General features: G+C 40.0%; 1 protein-coding gene across 2 annotated transcripts in view; it reads left to right on the plus strand.

Annotated features, from left to right (window-relative positions):
- The first annotated feature begins 1,084 nt into the window (after window positions 1-1,084).
- The window catches only part of tp53i11 (tumor protein p53 inducible protein 11), a 40,598-nt gene continuing 23,693 nt past the window's right edge, over window positions 1,085-17,989 (plus strand). The window contains exon 1 of one of the 2 annotated variants that reach the window (XM_022252958.2): window positions 1,085-1,401. In XM_022252958.2, coding sequence (XP_022108650.2) covers window positions 1,253-1,401 — 149 coding nt within the window. In that variant the 5' untranslated portion in view covers window positions 1,085-1,252. Of the gene's footprint in view, window positions 1,402-13,408; window positions 13,772-17,989 lie in introns of those variants that run through there. The other variant, XM_022252959.2, reaches the window with a different exon arrangement.

Genomic DNA, 17,989 nt, shown 5'->3' on the forward strand with positions numbered 1-17,989 from the left:
ATCTTCCAAGGCTATTTATAAAACCCTCAACGCAGAACTCAACCAGCTGGAGATTCCTCTTCAGACTTACTGGCATGAACAGAATGTAATCCCAGAGAACCGGAAAATCGAATGGCAAGCAATACGTCGTCTACCTTCCTCAAAGAAAGAGGGTGATGTCCAATTTCGCCTATTACATAACTTTCTGCCCAGTCTACCTGTCCAGCAGCACACAAACCCAGACATATCTCCACTGTGCTCTTTGTGTGGAGAAAGAGGAACAATTATTCACTTGTTCATCATGTGTCGCACCATCCAGTCGGCATTGAATCTTCTGAATTGTCTCTTGAGTCGTCTTTTCCCGAGTGTTGTTCAAGATTTTGACCTGTACTGTCATTTTTGTCAAAGATGTCTCTTTTGTTTTCATTTTCTTCCCTTTTAAAAATTTATATTTATATTTTAATTATTTGTATTTTGTGGTAAAGTAAAGCTTCGGTTAATTATCAGGATTTTGTTGATCACCATAGATTAAATGTGCCAAGACTTACTTTAATCCGTTGCTGTGTTTAACCCCTCATGCATATTTAGAGTTATTTTCATTGCGTGGACTCTTCCATACAGATACATGTACATAAACAGTGCCGTCTACTTCGAACATAGCATAAAAGAATGAATCGTGGCTTAAATGAAGAGTTCAAAGGTTTCATTTCAGCAGACGTTTGTTTCCGTATATTTTGTAACGAATGTATACAATGAACATACAACACTTCATAATAGTGATAAGTAAACATAATCGTTATTCACACACATAACGAGGTGAAGGGAGTAGACTGGACTTGTTCCGTAATAAAGGCCTCCTCTTGGTCAAAGTAATACAAACCGATTTCTTCAAAGCATTGAAAAAATACTGGTTGAATTAAATTACCCATGTTTAGAATAAAATCGTTGAGTCTTTAAATGTTCTGGGATGTTGAGGGTAAGGTATCTTTTTCATCATACCACGAGTACCCTATTGAAAAGTGGTATCTTCCATGGACTTAAAATTATCCGAAATAATGAATTCAATGAGAAGAAATACTCTATACTGACAGCGAGCAATTTGGATTTGCTGCGCACCGGGTGGCAATCGTGCACAACTGTGTGTGACGGCCAACCAGTGATCACAAAGCACAATGAATTAATAAGTATCTAGAAAGGCGGTTGATATGGACAGTATCATCGCGTACGCTGTATTCAGTTGTAGGTGCTGTGTATCCGAAGGTATCATCTCATCATGACACTAGTATATTCGTCGCGATCATCTAGTAGCCCAGCTTGCAGCATGGATGAAGAACATCCTAAGTTTGTGGACAGAGGAACCCAAGTCAGTTTGTTGCTTAACAGACAAGAGTCGCTTCGAGGACGCTTCGTACCGCCTCTGAGGTGAGCATTAAATCCCATTAATTGCCGTAATATCGAGAGGACAGAGACGCCTCTAATTTATGCACGTTAGCCCTAGTCCAATAGATCATGTATCTTTTAAGTTTGAAAACTAGTTCACTGACCACTCCTAGTGATACCCTTCTTTCCTGTTTTTCTGGAGACAGGCTTTTAATTTTCCTCAGCAGGGCACACTGAAACGTCTTCATTTTGCTTCTTGCTGCACATGATAGAGGTAATGATTCATGAAGGAGCAAAGTGTCTGCCGCTTTTTCTGTTGTTAGTGAATTGTATCATCAGACTTCATATATGGTTAGAGCCCAGAAATTAACGTTTGATCCATGAGAAATCGTCGAGGTGATACATACTTGTGGATTTTCACGTTTTTTCATTTAGTTTTATATTTCGGTGTTGAATTTCGAAACAACTTGGGGTTGTTTTGGTTAATTTGTTATTTTTTTTTCAGCTTAATTTCCATACATTACCCAGAAAGAAAAGCATAACAAAGTAGTCCCCTATATGTAATGTTGTCTGGCATAGAATAAGACTGCTACACCGCGGCGCACGGGATACGCTAGCGCTGCTCGGAAAAGCTGTTGTTAAATTACAATTGTTCTGCGTCTTTATTTCATTTCTCGTGCTGCAAGTAGAGTACGTTTTATTAATAATGTATGTGTGTGCTTAATATGCTTTTGAAATAAAAAAAGAAACTTACAACACAGAGATACAACCACCCAGGTTTTCAGGATCGCATGTGTATTCCGTATTCACATCATTTCTAATGGTCCATAGACCTACATGTACATTTTTTTTATGAGAAACCTGATTTTTTGCTGATTAACTACCTTACACGCGGGTTGATTAAAGCACGTGTCGGAAGCCCTGCTTATTACCATGTTTTGTACCTATAACGATGTTAACATCTGTGGAGTAATACAATAGGCTTGATTAGGCTCAATCCCTGCGCTGCGTGTACATTTGCCTGTGAATCACCAGCGCAATTAAACGGTGTGTTCGAAATAAAATGACAAAAACAAGTCATGTACATGTACACTATAAAACTACAAGCCAGACATAACAGAAAATGGAAAGGAAATCATTATTTCTTACAGATGCCATTTATGTGGGCCTGTATCGTGCTCGAAATGTGAGGTAAATATGGCTACCCTGCGTATATATACCGGGAGCGATTAATAGCATGCAAAAATACCTGGAAACTCAACCAGGATCTATCTTGATGACATACGGCAATCAGGATTGACAGCCAATGAGCAAACTAGGCACTGCTGCAGTTACATGTAGCTTCATAACGACCTAACAACAGCGCTAATAAAAGTGTCACCATGAGTTACATCATGGTGACTGAAGGCTACTTCGTCGCCTGCATTAAATGAACCTTTTCGGGGCACTGTCCTCAGTGTGAATGCCATTTTGGTTGCAGTTTGCTAAACGCTACCACTCCTCGAATACGCTTTTATTGTTGTCGATATTATAATAACTAAATATCTTCTTGAATGATTTGCAAATAGTATATACCTCATAGCCAACCTCTCATGTAAACAATTTGTCATCTTTTGATATACTTCTAAACATTTATAAAGGGAGTGTCATTCAAAGGTTGCTGATGTATATTGAATAAGACAAGATGGATGGAATCGCAAAGGTCATCAAGGTATAGAAGGCTTAGTGAAGATTCCCGAAGTCACCGTCATACAAAGCAGACATGCTGGCCTCTTTCATTTATCATTAGACAAAGCGTTCAGGCCAGGTGTCAATTCCACTTATCACTTTAGTCCCTCTATCGCCTCTCTTTGCAAATAAACGATGCATTAGACGACATTCAATACGAAGTATTAATACAACAATGACAACCAGTTAAGCGATCGCACTGATTATGAGGCAATTTGTAATGACAGTTATATCTTACTCCCTAAATTTAGGATTTTAACAGAAATCCAATACGTAGGGGGGCATTTCAGAGGTTTGGAAAAGAAACGCTGCTGGAAAAAAATATGGTGTACTAAATGGAAATGTTTTGACGAATAAAAATGTATCACTAACTTCTTACTAAGCTTTAAAACATCAATTATTTCCGACCAGGAATACTTCAATACTCAGTATCTGCTGTGAAGGAAAATGCTTGTAAGCACAGAATGCTAATATCAAAAACAGGAATTGCTGGGATTACCTCGCTTATTATTTAATGACGAAACCCTGGCATTGTTACAGAAGATGAAACAATGATAATCGAACATCATGGTCTGATATTGCAAATTAAAACTCCATAGAATATCTCTGTGGATCACAGTTTAGTGTGAGATTTTACTGCGTATACGTATAAAATCTTCAATTAAAAACGTGACACCTTTTAATACATTACATTTTGATCACGTTTTCTTGGCAGCGTGTAAATCGGCTTGCAGAAAACCAAATATTACACTGTAAGTGATCACAATTTTTGCGAAGTTTCATTTCGTAAATATTCCAGTTTGTTGGGAGCTATAACTGCATCCTTGTCTTCCATCAACCTTTTTGAAATAACCTACTTTTAAGCGGTGACAACGTACGAGTGGCTGACTTCAGCACAACTCGATTTTGGATGCCAAAACATTGTACACTTTTGAAGAGTTTTGAAACAGTTTTTTACTTGACAATGGATCTACGACAACAGGTCTTGATAAGAATTATAGGGACCTATGATTGCCGTACATAATTGCTGAAAGGTAAGGCCAAAATGCAGGCACTGCCAATACATCATACATCTTTTGCCAAGGTTTGGTTTTCCCTTTATAGAGTCAGCTTACAGTAATCTGATATTATTTACGAATGGGGAAATGAGTTCTCGCTTGTTTCTACAAAATTTCTATTGATAGTTCCATTTCATATTTTTTTGTGAATTATATAGGCTATTTCGTGCATTGTACCGCAGCAGTGTCATAGATAGGACAAGTGACAATGACAACATGATCCCTGTCGACTATTTAGCATCCTTCTGGATTCATTGAAGCTCAGCTATCGCATGCCGGAGGTCGTGATTGCTGCCTGTAATCCCAGCAGAGACTTGATAGGAACGCTCACAATTCTAGACAAAGGTCAGATAGTCCAGTGCTTAACTACCTGCCGGAGCTGGCTTGAGGCAATGGACGGCTTAATTTACCGAGTTCGCCGAGTATCTCAACTTGCCAACTGCCTTGGTACTACCACCACTTCTATGGCCACTGTCTCTCAGAACTGTGTTATTAGTTTGGGGACGCGTCTTCTTTCCTCATAACGATTCTTCCTTCCTTACTTTATTATTCATTTCTTCTTTACCCTGGGGAGACTTGTCAGTGTCAAAGCACTGTTTTCCATAGGTGCTCAGCAATAACAATCATTAAAAATTCATTAATATTAGTTACAAAATACTCGCCCAAAAAATTGAAAGTCCAATAATACACGTTAATTGTACATGCAGTATTTGATTCTATCACGAACCAGCGTAGGGCTTGCTTTGTTTTAAAAATGTACACTAATCTTGTTTATCTATCCCGGTTGTTTTCAGCTCTCATCAAATTGTTCTCATGTGAAATTTGAAGTTCAGTTTTTGCTCAGTTCCTGACCAAAATGTTTGCTTATTTACCATTAATTTGGGTCGCAAACATCAACTGTCGCCTTGCCATCTTAAGGTACTCCAACTCTAGTCTAGTAAAGGAAACTGGAGTAAATGAAAGTGAGGGGTATTAGCTGGAAAACCATTGTCGCTTCATTGTTGCGAAAAGTGGGAACAATTGACTTTGAACGGCACACTAGGCCTACACGTAATGATAATCATTGCTGGAGCGTTGCAGCGAATGCAATGCCCTCATAGCTGTGTCAGCAGATACTGAAGTTTGTTCAGCGGTATCATATTAACTTCCGTCACCTCCTCGACCATTCTGTGCCTTTTGACTTATCAGATTCAGTGCTTTCTGAGTGAAACGACCCTCTGCCCCCGTAACAGGCACGATTACCTGTAATACATAAGTGTTACATTCAGAGAATTTGCCATTTAAACATGCTACTTATAAGTCGCTTTCCGATGCTAATTAATTATTTTGTAGGAATGTAAGATAACATTCCGTCTGCTTTGTGCCCCTTTGAGCTAAGGTCATCAGGTCATCTGAGTTTCATTTTTTTAAATACTCATTGCATTCATCATGATTTAGTTGAGGCTACTCGTATGTACTTACAAAAAAAAACTGAAACAAAAACACGGAAAAGGGGCAAGTACAGACTGTCAGTAAACGTCCAACCTGCCATCAACGACCTGACATCTCGCCCTTTTTGCTGTGTATGATTTACGTTGGATCAGTCGTACTGTCGGGTTAGCGGACTGTGAGATTGTCATCTGCGGTTTCGATCATAACTGCATGCTCTCAGCTGAGATCACTCAGCAATAAGTTTGATCCCTTCCGCTTTTGAGGTAGACAAAGTATAAATCTGTCGCATCTATATGTGGCGAACGATGCGTTCCCGATCACCGAACTAATTTCCGTATCACTGTAATCCTAAACACTTAACCTTTAGGTCCGTAATGCGTTGTGAGCCGAGTAGCACCTTGGGAACTTTTACAGTTGACTGCGTTCCTCATTTTATCCATACTCCATTTCGATATGCTGCCCGAATTCAATAGACATGATAGGTCACTGACGTTTTCGCCCCGTGGTTGCTTAGCAACACTTGCCTGCAATCCGCAAAAGGGGATGCTTCATGAAATAAAGCACGCATGAAATTTCAAGGAAATGACCGATGAGTGGTGAATTTATGGCTGATGGACGTGGAAATCGTATACCTGATGGGTATTTTTACTAATCGATTATAGACAGCTGTCGGAACTTCACTTGTACACAAATAAGTCCACTATCTTGCAAAATTTAAACATCGTGCGATGTCTCTGCTTTTGTATTATTTTTCATCAATAATGTAGATTAGATGTATTTTTCACATGCTATAAAAAGACCTAGAACATCTAGATATTCACATAACATCTGTTTCATGTGTCTATCTTGCTTTTGGATTAACAACGACGTGTTGCAACACGTATGCCTTGGCGACATGCAAGTGAATGCCAATTGTGAAATCATGCATGGTAGGCAGTATATTCTACAAAGATAATAACAAGATATTCGTACACGAGAGCCACCTGTATATACTAGTGCCAGAAGACAAACTTATGACTGTACACTGGAAACAGTGGACGTTGTAGGTTCTGATCATGATGACAGTAGGTTCTGATCACGATGACAGTAGGTTCTGATCATGATGACAGTAGGTTCTGATCACGATGACAGTAGGTTCTGATCATGATGACAGTAGGTTCTGATCACGATGACAGAAGGTTCTGATCATGATGACAGTAGGTTCTGATCATGATGACAGTAGGTTCTGATCACGATGACAGTAGGTTCTGATCACGATGACAGTAGGTTCTGATCACGATGACAGTAGGTTCTGATCACGATGACAGTAGGTTCTGATCACGATGACAGTAGGTTCTGATCACGATGACAGTAGGTTCTGATCACGATGACAGTAGGTTCTGATCATGATGACAGTAGGTTCTGATCATGATGACAATTAGCTTTTGTCTTTATCATACTGTCAAGACAATATCTTGTCATGATATTGACAAAATTCCACTACTAATACATTGAGCTTTAAACTGTGGTGCCCATTGCCGCCTAGATTTAAACCAATTAACGATACATGAATAACCCCGACGACTTCGGTGGTCAACAAGTAAAAAGTTTGTCCTGGTACTTACCGGGACAAACTTTTTACCAGTCGAGGTCATCGAGTCAGAGAGAGGTCAACAGTTAGATCCCTATCGGAGCATTTCCCCCACAAACTCTCGGAAAGCACTGAAAGCTTATGTCTTTGACGAGAGAATTCTTGTCGTTTACGAACACTCGAACAAAACAAGATGCTTTGAGAGTCCCCGTGTGATGAAACCAAAGTGCGCATACAAAATTCAACTCCAACCAGCCAGTTCAATGGTGCTCTTTTCCTGTTTGAGAAAATTATGGGCTTATCTGGGGCGTTGACTGATCAGTTGCTGCAATGCATTCCGCATTGCATTACTTGCCGTCTCGGTTGTGTACTGTTGGATCCATTTGTCGTGGGCTTTCAGCTCGCCTCTCGGATTTTGTGTTCGGCCGGCCATACCAAGAACTACAAGTTCTTGTGTGCAACATGGATGTTGGACTACTGTCACTGTATTCGCAGAGAACGTGACTCCGCAAGTCGTTTGAAATTCCAATTATAAAAGGCAAATATTAAAACTGAAGGGTATTAGTGGCATACCCGGTGATGCCCCGTGCTGTGCATGCAGGTGGTTGCAACATTCCCAGAAAAATCACTGCGTGTCCCTGTTCCAGTTTGAAAACCGAAGAAAATTTAAAAATAAAACAAATATAAAGTTAAAGGGGACGTGCAAGGATTGTAAATGCAGTCCTTCTGACTACGTCTTTGTAACCTTTTAACTTTATTTTCTATTTTTGCATTGTCATCGTTTCTATCAACTTTTTTGTGCTTTGGGTTTATGGTTACAAATATATTTGCATATTTTCATAATTTGGTTGAAACCTTTATGCTGCAATTATTTTAGCACTAGGATACGCTAGAACTTGAGGTACAGGTATTTTGCTTTCTCTCTTGTTGTGACTTTATAGGTTTATTGCTTGTTTCAATATTATGACAATAATATCGGTTTCAAGTTGTCACAGAATTCTTAGAACTCAAAATGCCCGAATTGATTATTGTTTGACCGTGCAATCTACGTTAAAGGAAAATTAACATCTAAACACAAAACTAAACTTAATAAGCAATACTTAGAGCCATACATGATTTAAATTGGATTGTGTCGCAAGAACTTTGTCATTTACTGATAAATTATTTGCAATCAACATGTGTGTGCTAGGTGTAAATTCTCCAAACCATTTCCAAGTCATTCATTTAATAACAATCATTGAAAAGTAATAACAGAACACTTACGACTTTGAGCATACCCAGAACAAAAATGTCCTACTCTGAAGCTGTACCAATCGGACGTGGCGAATGACCAAGTGACTCAGTGTAGCCTTATACGATGTTTATTAAAGAGAGAAAACCTACCAGAACTGAAATATAATATGGAATTTGGGTCAACTGTCTAGAGTCACCTGGGTCAGGACTCAGGTCCATAGAGGGCCATAAAGAGGGTCAAAGGGAGAGTTTATACTCGCAAATCGCATGTTGGTCCATGCATTTCAGTGCAAAGGGTTCTGACACGTATTTAAATTGAGTTAAGTTGACAAAACGTTTTAAATGGAATTATTAAACAAATGCAAGTAGTCTAACTTTACAATAACCGTTTTAATTGTGGATAACAATGATGAATAAACAACCCTGATTCTGAGCTTCACTAATATGTTTTAAAGTAGATTCAATGAGTAAGTAAACACTGCAAATGCTCACGATTGCTAAGTCGTGGCCCTACGGTAATTTTCATCCCAATGCTGTATATTGGGCTACTAAAGTGGCTGTTTGGTAGCCTCTAATGTCCAATTACTGTTTTTAATCACAACAAATAGTATTGTAGAGCTTTCCATTGTTCAATTTACCCCACTGAGGCAGTCAAAGCCCTTTGAATTATGTGGTTCCGTACATTGATCTTAAAGTTTGGCCACCATTTTGAAAAATGGCTGCCACAGCTGTGAAGAGCAAAATCAGAGATGCCCCAATATCCAGATTTGTTTATATTGTTAGTCTATCTCCATGCCAGATTTGGTGCTTTTATCACAAAATGCACAATAGGTTCACTGTGCTGCCCCACTGCTATGCATGTTGGGGCCTAAAACAAGGATGGAGAGCCAAAGTGTGCTGTGTATAAACCAGATTGTAAAAACGGTGCAGTATGGGAAGTGTTTGCAGTGTTGGCTTCCTGTTGATTTTCTGTGATGGGTTGATCTTCAATGTATATACATGTATATAGGCCTATACATAGCCCTATCATAGGCGATGCGGTTTAGCATTCAGATGCTATGCAATGGGCCAATGGGCGTCGCAAATTTTTTTCCGGGGGCCAACCGCTTTTTTTCAGTTGAGGAATTTCCAGGGGATGAATAGGCCTACTTATCAGCTACAAACTGATAATTCATATAGTGGGAGGTGGTCAGTCAGATTTTTTTTTTTTTGGTCAAGTAATCTTCCATGTTTTCATCGCCTTCCATTTTCCCCGATCTCTTTCGTTTTCCCTTTTCTCTTTTTTAATTTAGAATTTTTCGGGCGGAAAGCCCTTAACCCCCCCCCTCCGCGACGCCCATGGAAGCGATGAGTTAAGTATTAAACCTAAACCAAACTGATTAAAAGAAGTAAACATGCAAGAAAGATACAAACAAAAAGACAGACACACAAATAAGAAAAATGTAAGCGTGACTATTTTATTGGCAGCTCAAGTTCAGGAACAACAAAGACTGGTGGTTTTCCAAATACCAAACCTAAGCTCTATATCCGTCAGCGCCGTGGGGCTTTCAAAGACTATACTCTCCGCCGGCTTGACTCATTTTGAGCTCAGTGGACCTACTGAAAAAATAGTGATGGCAAGTATAAGGGGCCATTTGAAATTTTCGATGTTTTTAATTTCGATTTTTTTCGAAATAGTGAGTGGGTGGGTCAAGGTAAATTTAAGAAAATAGAAATTCACTTTAAAAAAGACAGAAAGAAATTGGGTTGACTTGCGTGAACTGCGCGCGCCGTAAGTGCAGTCTTTTCCAACGTCGCGATGTGTCCTTCCCAGTATACATGTATGCACAATATACGGTGTAAAACTCCATTGGTGAAGGTGGGTTATCTGGGACCTGTTGGCTGCATCCAAATCTGTTGTACTATAGATTGGAAATACATGTACGTCGAGGAGCGCAGACAATCGTCTTTGCCGTAGCTGTGGTGGAAGCCCTTATTTTGAGCGTTATCCGAGCAATGCTAAAATGTACATAATGATAGGCCAAATCACGTAAAACCAAAGCACAAGCTACCGGGTACAGGTTCGTCACTACATGCATATGTACTGTACAGCATAGGCAACATGGCATAATCTGACGGCGAACACATAGGCCTACGTGTCATCTAAAATTGTGTAATTTTTTCATGAATATTTGTGCAGGTGGAGGTGCAGGGAATCAAATATGAAATGGCCGTTATGGGTGCTACTGTGCAAAACTCTGCTGGATTTCACGTAAACGTGAAGCAACCATATGCAAGTTGTGTGATGGAGTACATGTACATGGGGTGCCTGAGAAGTACATGTAATATATACGTGTACGGTACATATGCACTATAAACTGGTTCCCCGCTAGAAATAGCAGTGACCCCCTCCCCTGGGACAAAGTGTAGTCCTTTCTTAATATTTATGCAAATTTTATTCACATCAACTGAAAACGAGGCTGTCGGTGACTCGTGTGTCTCGGTGGCTGTAAACGGAGGTTGTTGAAGTTGCACGCATGCACCGTTTGTGTCAAAGACTACAAACGGCTGGTTGTTGCCACGGTACGATTGGGCCGTTTTCGGGGCGTGCCGGGGCGGGACGTTAGTAAAGACTTTTTTGTCATTCAGCCGGTTGCCTTTAATGACTCGGCTATTTCTTTTCCAAGCTCAGAATTCTATAGATGCTAATTCGAAAATTACAGACGTTATTTCATTATGCTGGGCGCGATCATTCATGGAGGAAGGAACAGACTGAATCAATTGAACTGCACAATAAACGGTGTACGGTGTAGTGCTAGTGATTGTGATTTTTTTTTATACAAACACCTTAAATGCCATAAGAAGTCGTTTCAAAGTCAAAATCTACCTTGAATAGTCGCCCCTCGTCTCGTTTGATCTGATCAATCCGCTTTTATCGCAGGATCTCGTTCTTTGGAAATCGATAAAAGCTAATTCCTGGTCTAATTTCTGATATTCGTTTGTGATTGTTACAATACGGCACTGATGCTTTGCTTTGTTCAGCAACTGCGCGGAGTCCCCTACAGCCTCGTTTTCAGTTCCGACACATAAAATTTGCATATATTAAGAACGGCCTATTCCAAACTCGAACAACCCGCAAACAAGAATCGATTAAAAAAATCGAAGTATTTTTGCGAATTAGTTGAGAAAATTAGATTGCTCTTCCTGTAGGCCCTATTTGTATTTTTTTCAGTTTGATGTACATGTATTTATGTCGAGGTCTCATTGCACGAGCTTTAAGCGTTACTGAAGTCCAATTTTCTGTTGGACCGTCGCCAGGTTCCCGGAGCAATGGCCAGTTGTCAAAGACGGTGCACTTCAGCTGATGCGCCGCTCGCGGAGGAATACAAAATATCACACGTCAATATTGCATGTTTTCATCTGGGATGTGATATCTGGGTGTGAAAATACTGTAAACGAGAGCGCTGTAACAAAACAGATGTACATAATTAATGGGAGAACAGCCACGGATGCGAAAAAAGAGCTTTATATATGAAAGAAGAACATATATCATCAGGGAGTGCTGTAACTGCTTTCCTTAGAGGCCCCCAATTAAAATTAATCAGTAAAAAATACAATTATTATAAAAACCATGATACTAAAAAGCACAGCAAAATAATTTACTTACAGTGAAGTTACATAGAATATAAATACGGGAAAGAGTAAAACTTGTAAATAATTTATGCAGTTCCCTTCAGCCAGAAGAGAGACGACCAGATGTGACAATCGTCAGGCCCTTCGATTTAGAGATGATTTCAAACCTATTGGTTTTACTAGTATCGTCCACATTGACTGCAGAGTCAGGCTGATTCGTGGCCTCACATCGGAGGGTATGGCTCGTAAATTACAGGGAGGTACCGCACCAGACGGCAATTAAAGATGGCTGCAAATTGAGTTCTGTGTATCAACCAGGACTGATCAGTCAATGTAATGAAAATTAAAAAACCTGGCTCGATTGCATGCTTGTACAAGAGGAATTTTGTTGTACAAACTCATCCTGGAATTCAATGAATTTGAGGTGTTGCAACGGCCAGCCCTAAATTGCAGAATTACGTTAAGTATCTCGCCGGAAATCAAGCCCTTCTCAAGATCTGCCGATCTTGAGAAGGTGATTTCTGGAATACTTGATGGGTACACTTGTTTGTGGATCAGTCGACTCACTCTTTTCTTTTTGAAAGATCAAGCTGCATTCTGGACAAGGGTTTATGGAGATATCCATGGTACAGTTACACCAAGAGGTGGGTCATATCCAGATCTAGCCGTGTTTCGACCATTTGGTTATGGCAAACTTCGAAGGATGAAATCCAATATGACACAGCTTCACACCGTCATTGCTGGGCTGGATGGGGCATGGGTTCACAAGATGCTCTAATACATGTACCATGTTGTAACACCGTGTACTGGACATACAAGTCTCATGATGTCGACCTCTATCAAATGGTAACATGATGAGCGAAGCACCAATAGTAGGCTATAGTATAGAATTCGGCATTGCAGTAATCTTGAAGTGCGACGACATTTAGATTTCTTTAACAGGAATGGAAGGAAACCACACCAAAAATGGCCGTCGCACGTCAAAATTGAGCAGGAGGGATCCGTAAAATGTTCCAAAGGTCTGCTGTAGCACCAAAGAATCGGCACAAAACACACAAATGGATAATTATCAACTGGTACAAAAAATATAACACAAGATGGCTAAAACCTGAAGCGATGATAAAAATGGATTGAAGTATGTAAAACGCAGAGGGCCAAGGTAAAACTAGGGGGCAGCTGGTCAACAGCACCCTCTCAGATATTTGTAATCCCAATTGGGGGTGGGTCAAAACAATTTCCAAAAAAAAATATCGAAATTTAAAGTGACATCGAGGATTTTGGATGGCCCTTATAAACATTTGAAGTTTTGAGTCCTGGGTAAATAATTCTTCAGACTGAACAATAGAGGGCTCATTTTCTAATCCCGTCGGCGTGGCGCCTATGGTGGCACACCACTCGCTGCGTGCGCTGCTTGCACGTGTACATTCATGGATACGCGCGCACTTAATATACTTTATATGTACTCGAGCGTTGCACGTTGGATTTCAAGCTGAACGAACATGTATCTTAGGCCTAATTCACACATTTTCAAGACGGTAAAGTGATATTAATATTAACCTCAAACAGAAGCGGAGAAATAGGCCTACACATGTATTCTTTAGACAATGCTGACCAACGTAGTGAGCAACTTTCACAGGGCAGAGCCCGCGGCACTACCTTAACGATCAGATAGCCAGGGCCTTCATGTACATTGTAATTGTTTTCAATAACGTTATATGTTGGTGGGCTGCACATCTACCAAGTCGAGGATGAGACAAATGGAAGATCTTGTTAATGACAGGTGAGTAAGAAGGAACAGTGAGTTAGGCCTAACGTTACGTGGAACAATTGCAGATTAGCCCAGGTGGACTCCCCGAAAGTACTACTCCTTGGGAAGACAATGTCCAACCATGGAGGAAGGACACAGAAGGAGTTGTATTTCAGGCACTTCAAAGCGTCCAATGATGGTCGCCGCCGAGTCTGATGAATATAGAAAACATTCCAAAAATGCCTTATTGCTGCCTGCATCTTAGCTGGACAAGTGGGGCCAGTAATACCCTGGCAACACTTGTAGTTTTTTGCTTGCAATTAAATACAAACTATCGATGTGACCAGGAAATAGAGAGAGAAAAAATCCTGATATTAGACCTACTTTTGCCATCATCAATAAACTTTTTAAATTTTGACACACTGTTTCATTATCCATGCAAAGTTTGTAATTCTAGTCTCCTCCATCCAAGATACATCAGTGTCAAAGACTTGGAACGAATTTGGCTAAGACTGGCCAACAAAATGTTCACTACTTCTGGAAAGCTTAGTTCATTAGCAACAAAATGCGCCATTTCATCATAAGGAGTGATCTTGAAATCTCATAAAATATGCCTTTGTACAAATGCCACAAAAAATGATTCAAACAAAACACAAAATCTTACAAACAGCTTTGCTATTTATTCCTAAAAAAGTCCAGAAGAAAGCATTCGATAAGGGCAACAACTGCACATGAACACTTCGAAGTATACAGCCTAATAAAAGCAACTGCGCAAACACTACGTTTGATGATGTTGTCGGTTCATATCAAGCACCAACGATGGCATGAATATTCAACTTCCTATATCGCAGTACACAACGTTTTAGGGTGCAGATTACCAACGAAAAATTGCGGCGACGATCATGGGGTACAAAGGGAGCTTGTGGTTGCAAAACAGCTGGTGGGTAGAAGGCTATGGACATACCGGGCATGCCTTCTGTGTCCTTCCTCCATGGTCCAACCTGGGCTAAATTGCAGCTCGGAATACTTAATCAGATGATCTAACTTGTAGTTGAAGCTTACGGGATCAAAATGCAGGTTTCAAGTCAACTCAGACCCAAACCAACCCAGACCCATGCCAGCTCTGACCCAAAGCTAACTCAGACCCTCACCAACTCGGACCCACGCCAACTTGGACCCAATACCAACTCGGACCCATGATCAACTTGGACCACGACCAACTTGGACCCACGACCAACTAGGACCCATAACTGACTCGGAGCCACACCAACTCAGACTCAACCCGAGTCAACTCGGAGCCAACCTGAGGAACGTGTAGTTTCTGCGTGATAAATCAGAGTGTTTTTAACTGTTAAATGACTCTTTTTGCCTCTATTTTATTCAACCTTTAATTATTTTATTCAAATTTACCAGAATCTTAAGTTTTAGATTTCATTTGTCCACATACATGTATCCTAATTCCAATTTCATTACTCCATTCCCATGATTACCGGTATGGGTTACTGTGTAGGCCTTGTACAGTATTTGGGTGAAGGTTCACTGAATTATGAAATCGATAATTTGGCAGAACATCTTCTAACTGGTCAATGCTAATGCTGAGTTTTCCAAGATTTGTTCAGTGCTCACTATTTGAATACCGAACGGCCTGGCAATATTATTTAACACACATTGCCTCCCATAGCCCTAGCTAATGGATGTGGTTTGTCACTATACATTTAGTCTATGTATAGTGAAGGCACATGTACATGCAATAATTCGCAGAGCCACATCGTCCACATCTTTTCTTATGAAAAAATTTAATTTGCAATCTGACCTTACGGTTGGTACGGTATAAAATGCTTTATGAGACCATATTAAACGTTCTTAAATTGTGATAAATTAGTATCACTTACACCTGTACACTGCAACTTTTCAGTAGATATGCAAACCCCGGTTTTTAAAAATGGGAATGATTAGTTTTACATGTAAATGATGATTCAATGTACTGCTTAAAGGAATTGAAGAGGGCAGAAATTGTCTTGGTTGCAAACCGAAACATCTATAGGAGCAAGAATATTTTTGGATCCATACCAAAAGCCTCGCTGCTAGGCTGTCTGGCTTTGTGCGTTTCATTTCAAAGTTGCAAAAATAGTATAAGGCTCAGTGGGTCCAAGTTGACTCGGGGTACATGTAGGTCCGAGTTGGCGTGCGTCAGAGTTGGTTATGGATCTGAGTTGGTAGTGGGTCCGAGTTAGTATTGCGTCCGAGTTGGCGTGGGTCCGAGTTGGCTTCGGGTCTGAGTTGGCATGAGTCTGAGTTGGTTTGGGTCCGAGTTGACCTGATCCCAAAATGCACACTCAACATACTCAATAAACATTCTCAGTCCACTTCATAGCTGCACCATGTCGTAGCCGCCAACAGGATGGTTGGTTTGGACTAGGACTTTTTTCAACAATCCCTGTCCATCTTATTCATTCAGAATTTCAGACAAACTGTCAGTTGGGGTTGATCTGAAAATATTAAGTTACCTCTCTTTTTGAACCCTCTAATCCAGCCGAGGTGGAGTAAGTTGTGCCACTACAAGTACAAGTACATGTACAATGTAGGTTGGCCCAACTTGGACTCCCAAAAATCAGTGGATTAGTGTAAGTTGTGTCAGAGATAACGACCCCCCCCCACAGCAAAGAGCCACGATATAACGTGGGGACGGAGACACATGCAAATCATTTTGCCCTGAACAGACTTTGAAATACCGTTGAATAATTTTGGGTTTTGATTGTCAGCGAATCTTTTTCAACTTACGCCGTGAATGAAATAGTGTGCAAGAGAACACACGTACATGTACATGTACATTTATGTTCACATCAGTGTTGTAGTCAAGTCCATCACAAGTCCTTTCACAAGGCCAGTCTTCGGGGTGAAGGTGAACAATGACGAAAGAATGCTTTTGTCTCAGCTCATTTCAATAGCTTGTGAATTGGCTTATTGTCTGACAAGTGAGTGGCTTGTAATGGACTTATAGGGACTTGTGATGGACGTGAATACAACACTGGTCTGCATATGGATGAGGCAATGTATGGACATAACCACTATACCCACTGAATGCTTTGATTTTAAATCACAGTTTCTAATGCAAAATTCCTTTTGCCAGGAGCAAGAAATGAGACCGAGGGGTACCCCCCAACATGTCCAATCCCTATACACATTCCAGACTATTGTTACTTAACACATCCCCCCAAGATGTCTGAAAGGAATTTCCCAGATTCCTGCGAGACAATGACCAACACAAAGCAGGGGGGTTTCTCCGTCTCATACCTTGCTGCATATTGATAATTACGCATGTGCTCATTGCTGCCCAGACTGCTTTCACGATGAATAATGTTGCAATGGGTTTTGGGTTAAGCAAGTACTTGCAGGTGCAACACTTCTTTAGACTTACACAAAGACTAGTTTAAACACAACTTCAGACTTGACTCAGCTTTTTGCCAAAAGTTGATGCTTGCTGTTGCTCCATGTTTTGCAGCTCCTTGCTGTAAAAATGAACCATATTTTGACTTAGACACTGAAGTAAGTAATGAAATGCATTGTCTTTGTGGATGTGCCATCTTGACTAAGTGTGCGTGAGCACTAGTAATTCCAAAGCCAACCTATCTGCTGCTCCCGGCTGGATCTAAAGTATTATTATTGGAAAGATGAGCTTTATATGGAGCACTACAGGCTCTGTTGAAGAAAATTGGATTCTCTGTTTTGGAAATTTATATAACATGTTTAAGTACTTAAAAAGGGGAGTTTTTTGGACGATTAGTAGTCACTAGGCCTAGTTGCATTTGATTTAGGGAAGGACAAGGCACTGTTTGCAGGAAATTTATGAGAGAAAACTTTGAAATTGGTGAATGTCTTCACAATAATTTATCCGCTTTCCATTCAAATTTCACCATTTGATAAACAGAAAATGATGTAAAAATGAGACCATTACCATCGAAACTTGACATTTTAACATTGTATCAATAAAATTGTGATTGTTTCCATTTATATAGACAAAGCATCATTGAATGTGTAAAAAAAGTTGACTAAACTTCATCATTTTGAGAAACTTCTAGCTGTAATTGTTGATAATTGAAAGGAAAGCCAACAATTTCTTACGAAACTGTTGCCATATAGGGAAACTGTTGCCATATTAGGAAACTGTTGCCATGTAAACAAAACCAACTTAATCATTACGCTTAAAAGAATTAGATGCAAACACTACATGTAAATATATCTTAAAAGTTT

Source organism: Acanthaster planci, linkage group LG20 (genome assembly GCF_054643075.1).
Source record: "Acanthaster planci isolate LZ-2023a linkage group LG20, COTS_SCS, whole genome shotgun sequence".
NCBI lineage: Eukaryota > Metazoa > Echinodermata > Asteroidea > Valvatida > Acanthasteridae > Acanthaster > Acanthaster planci.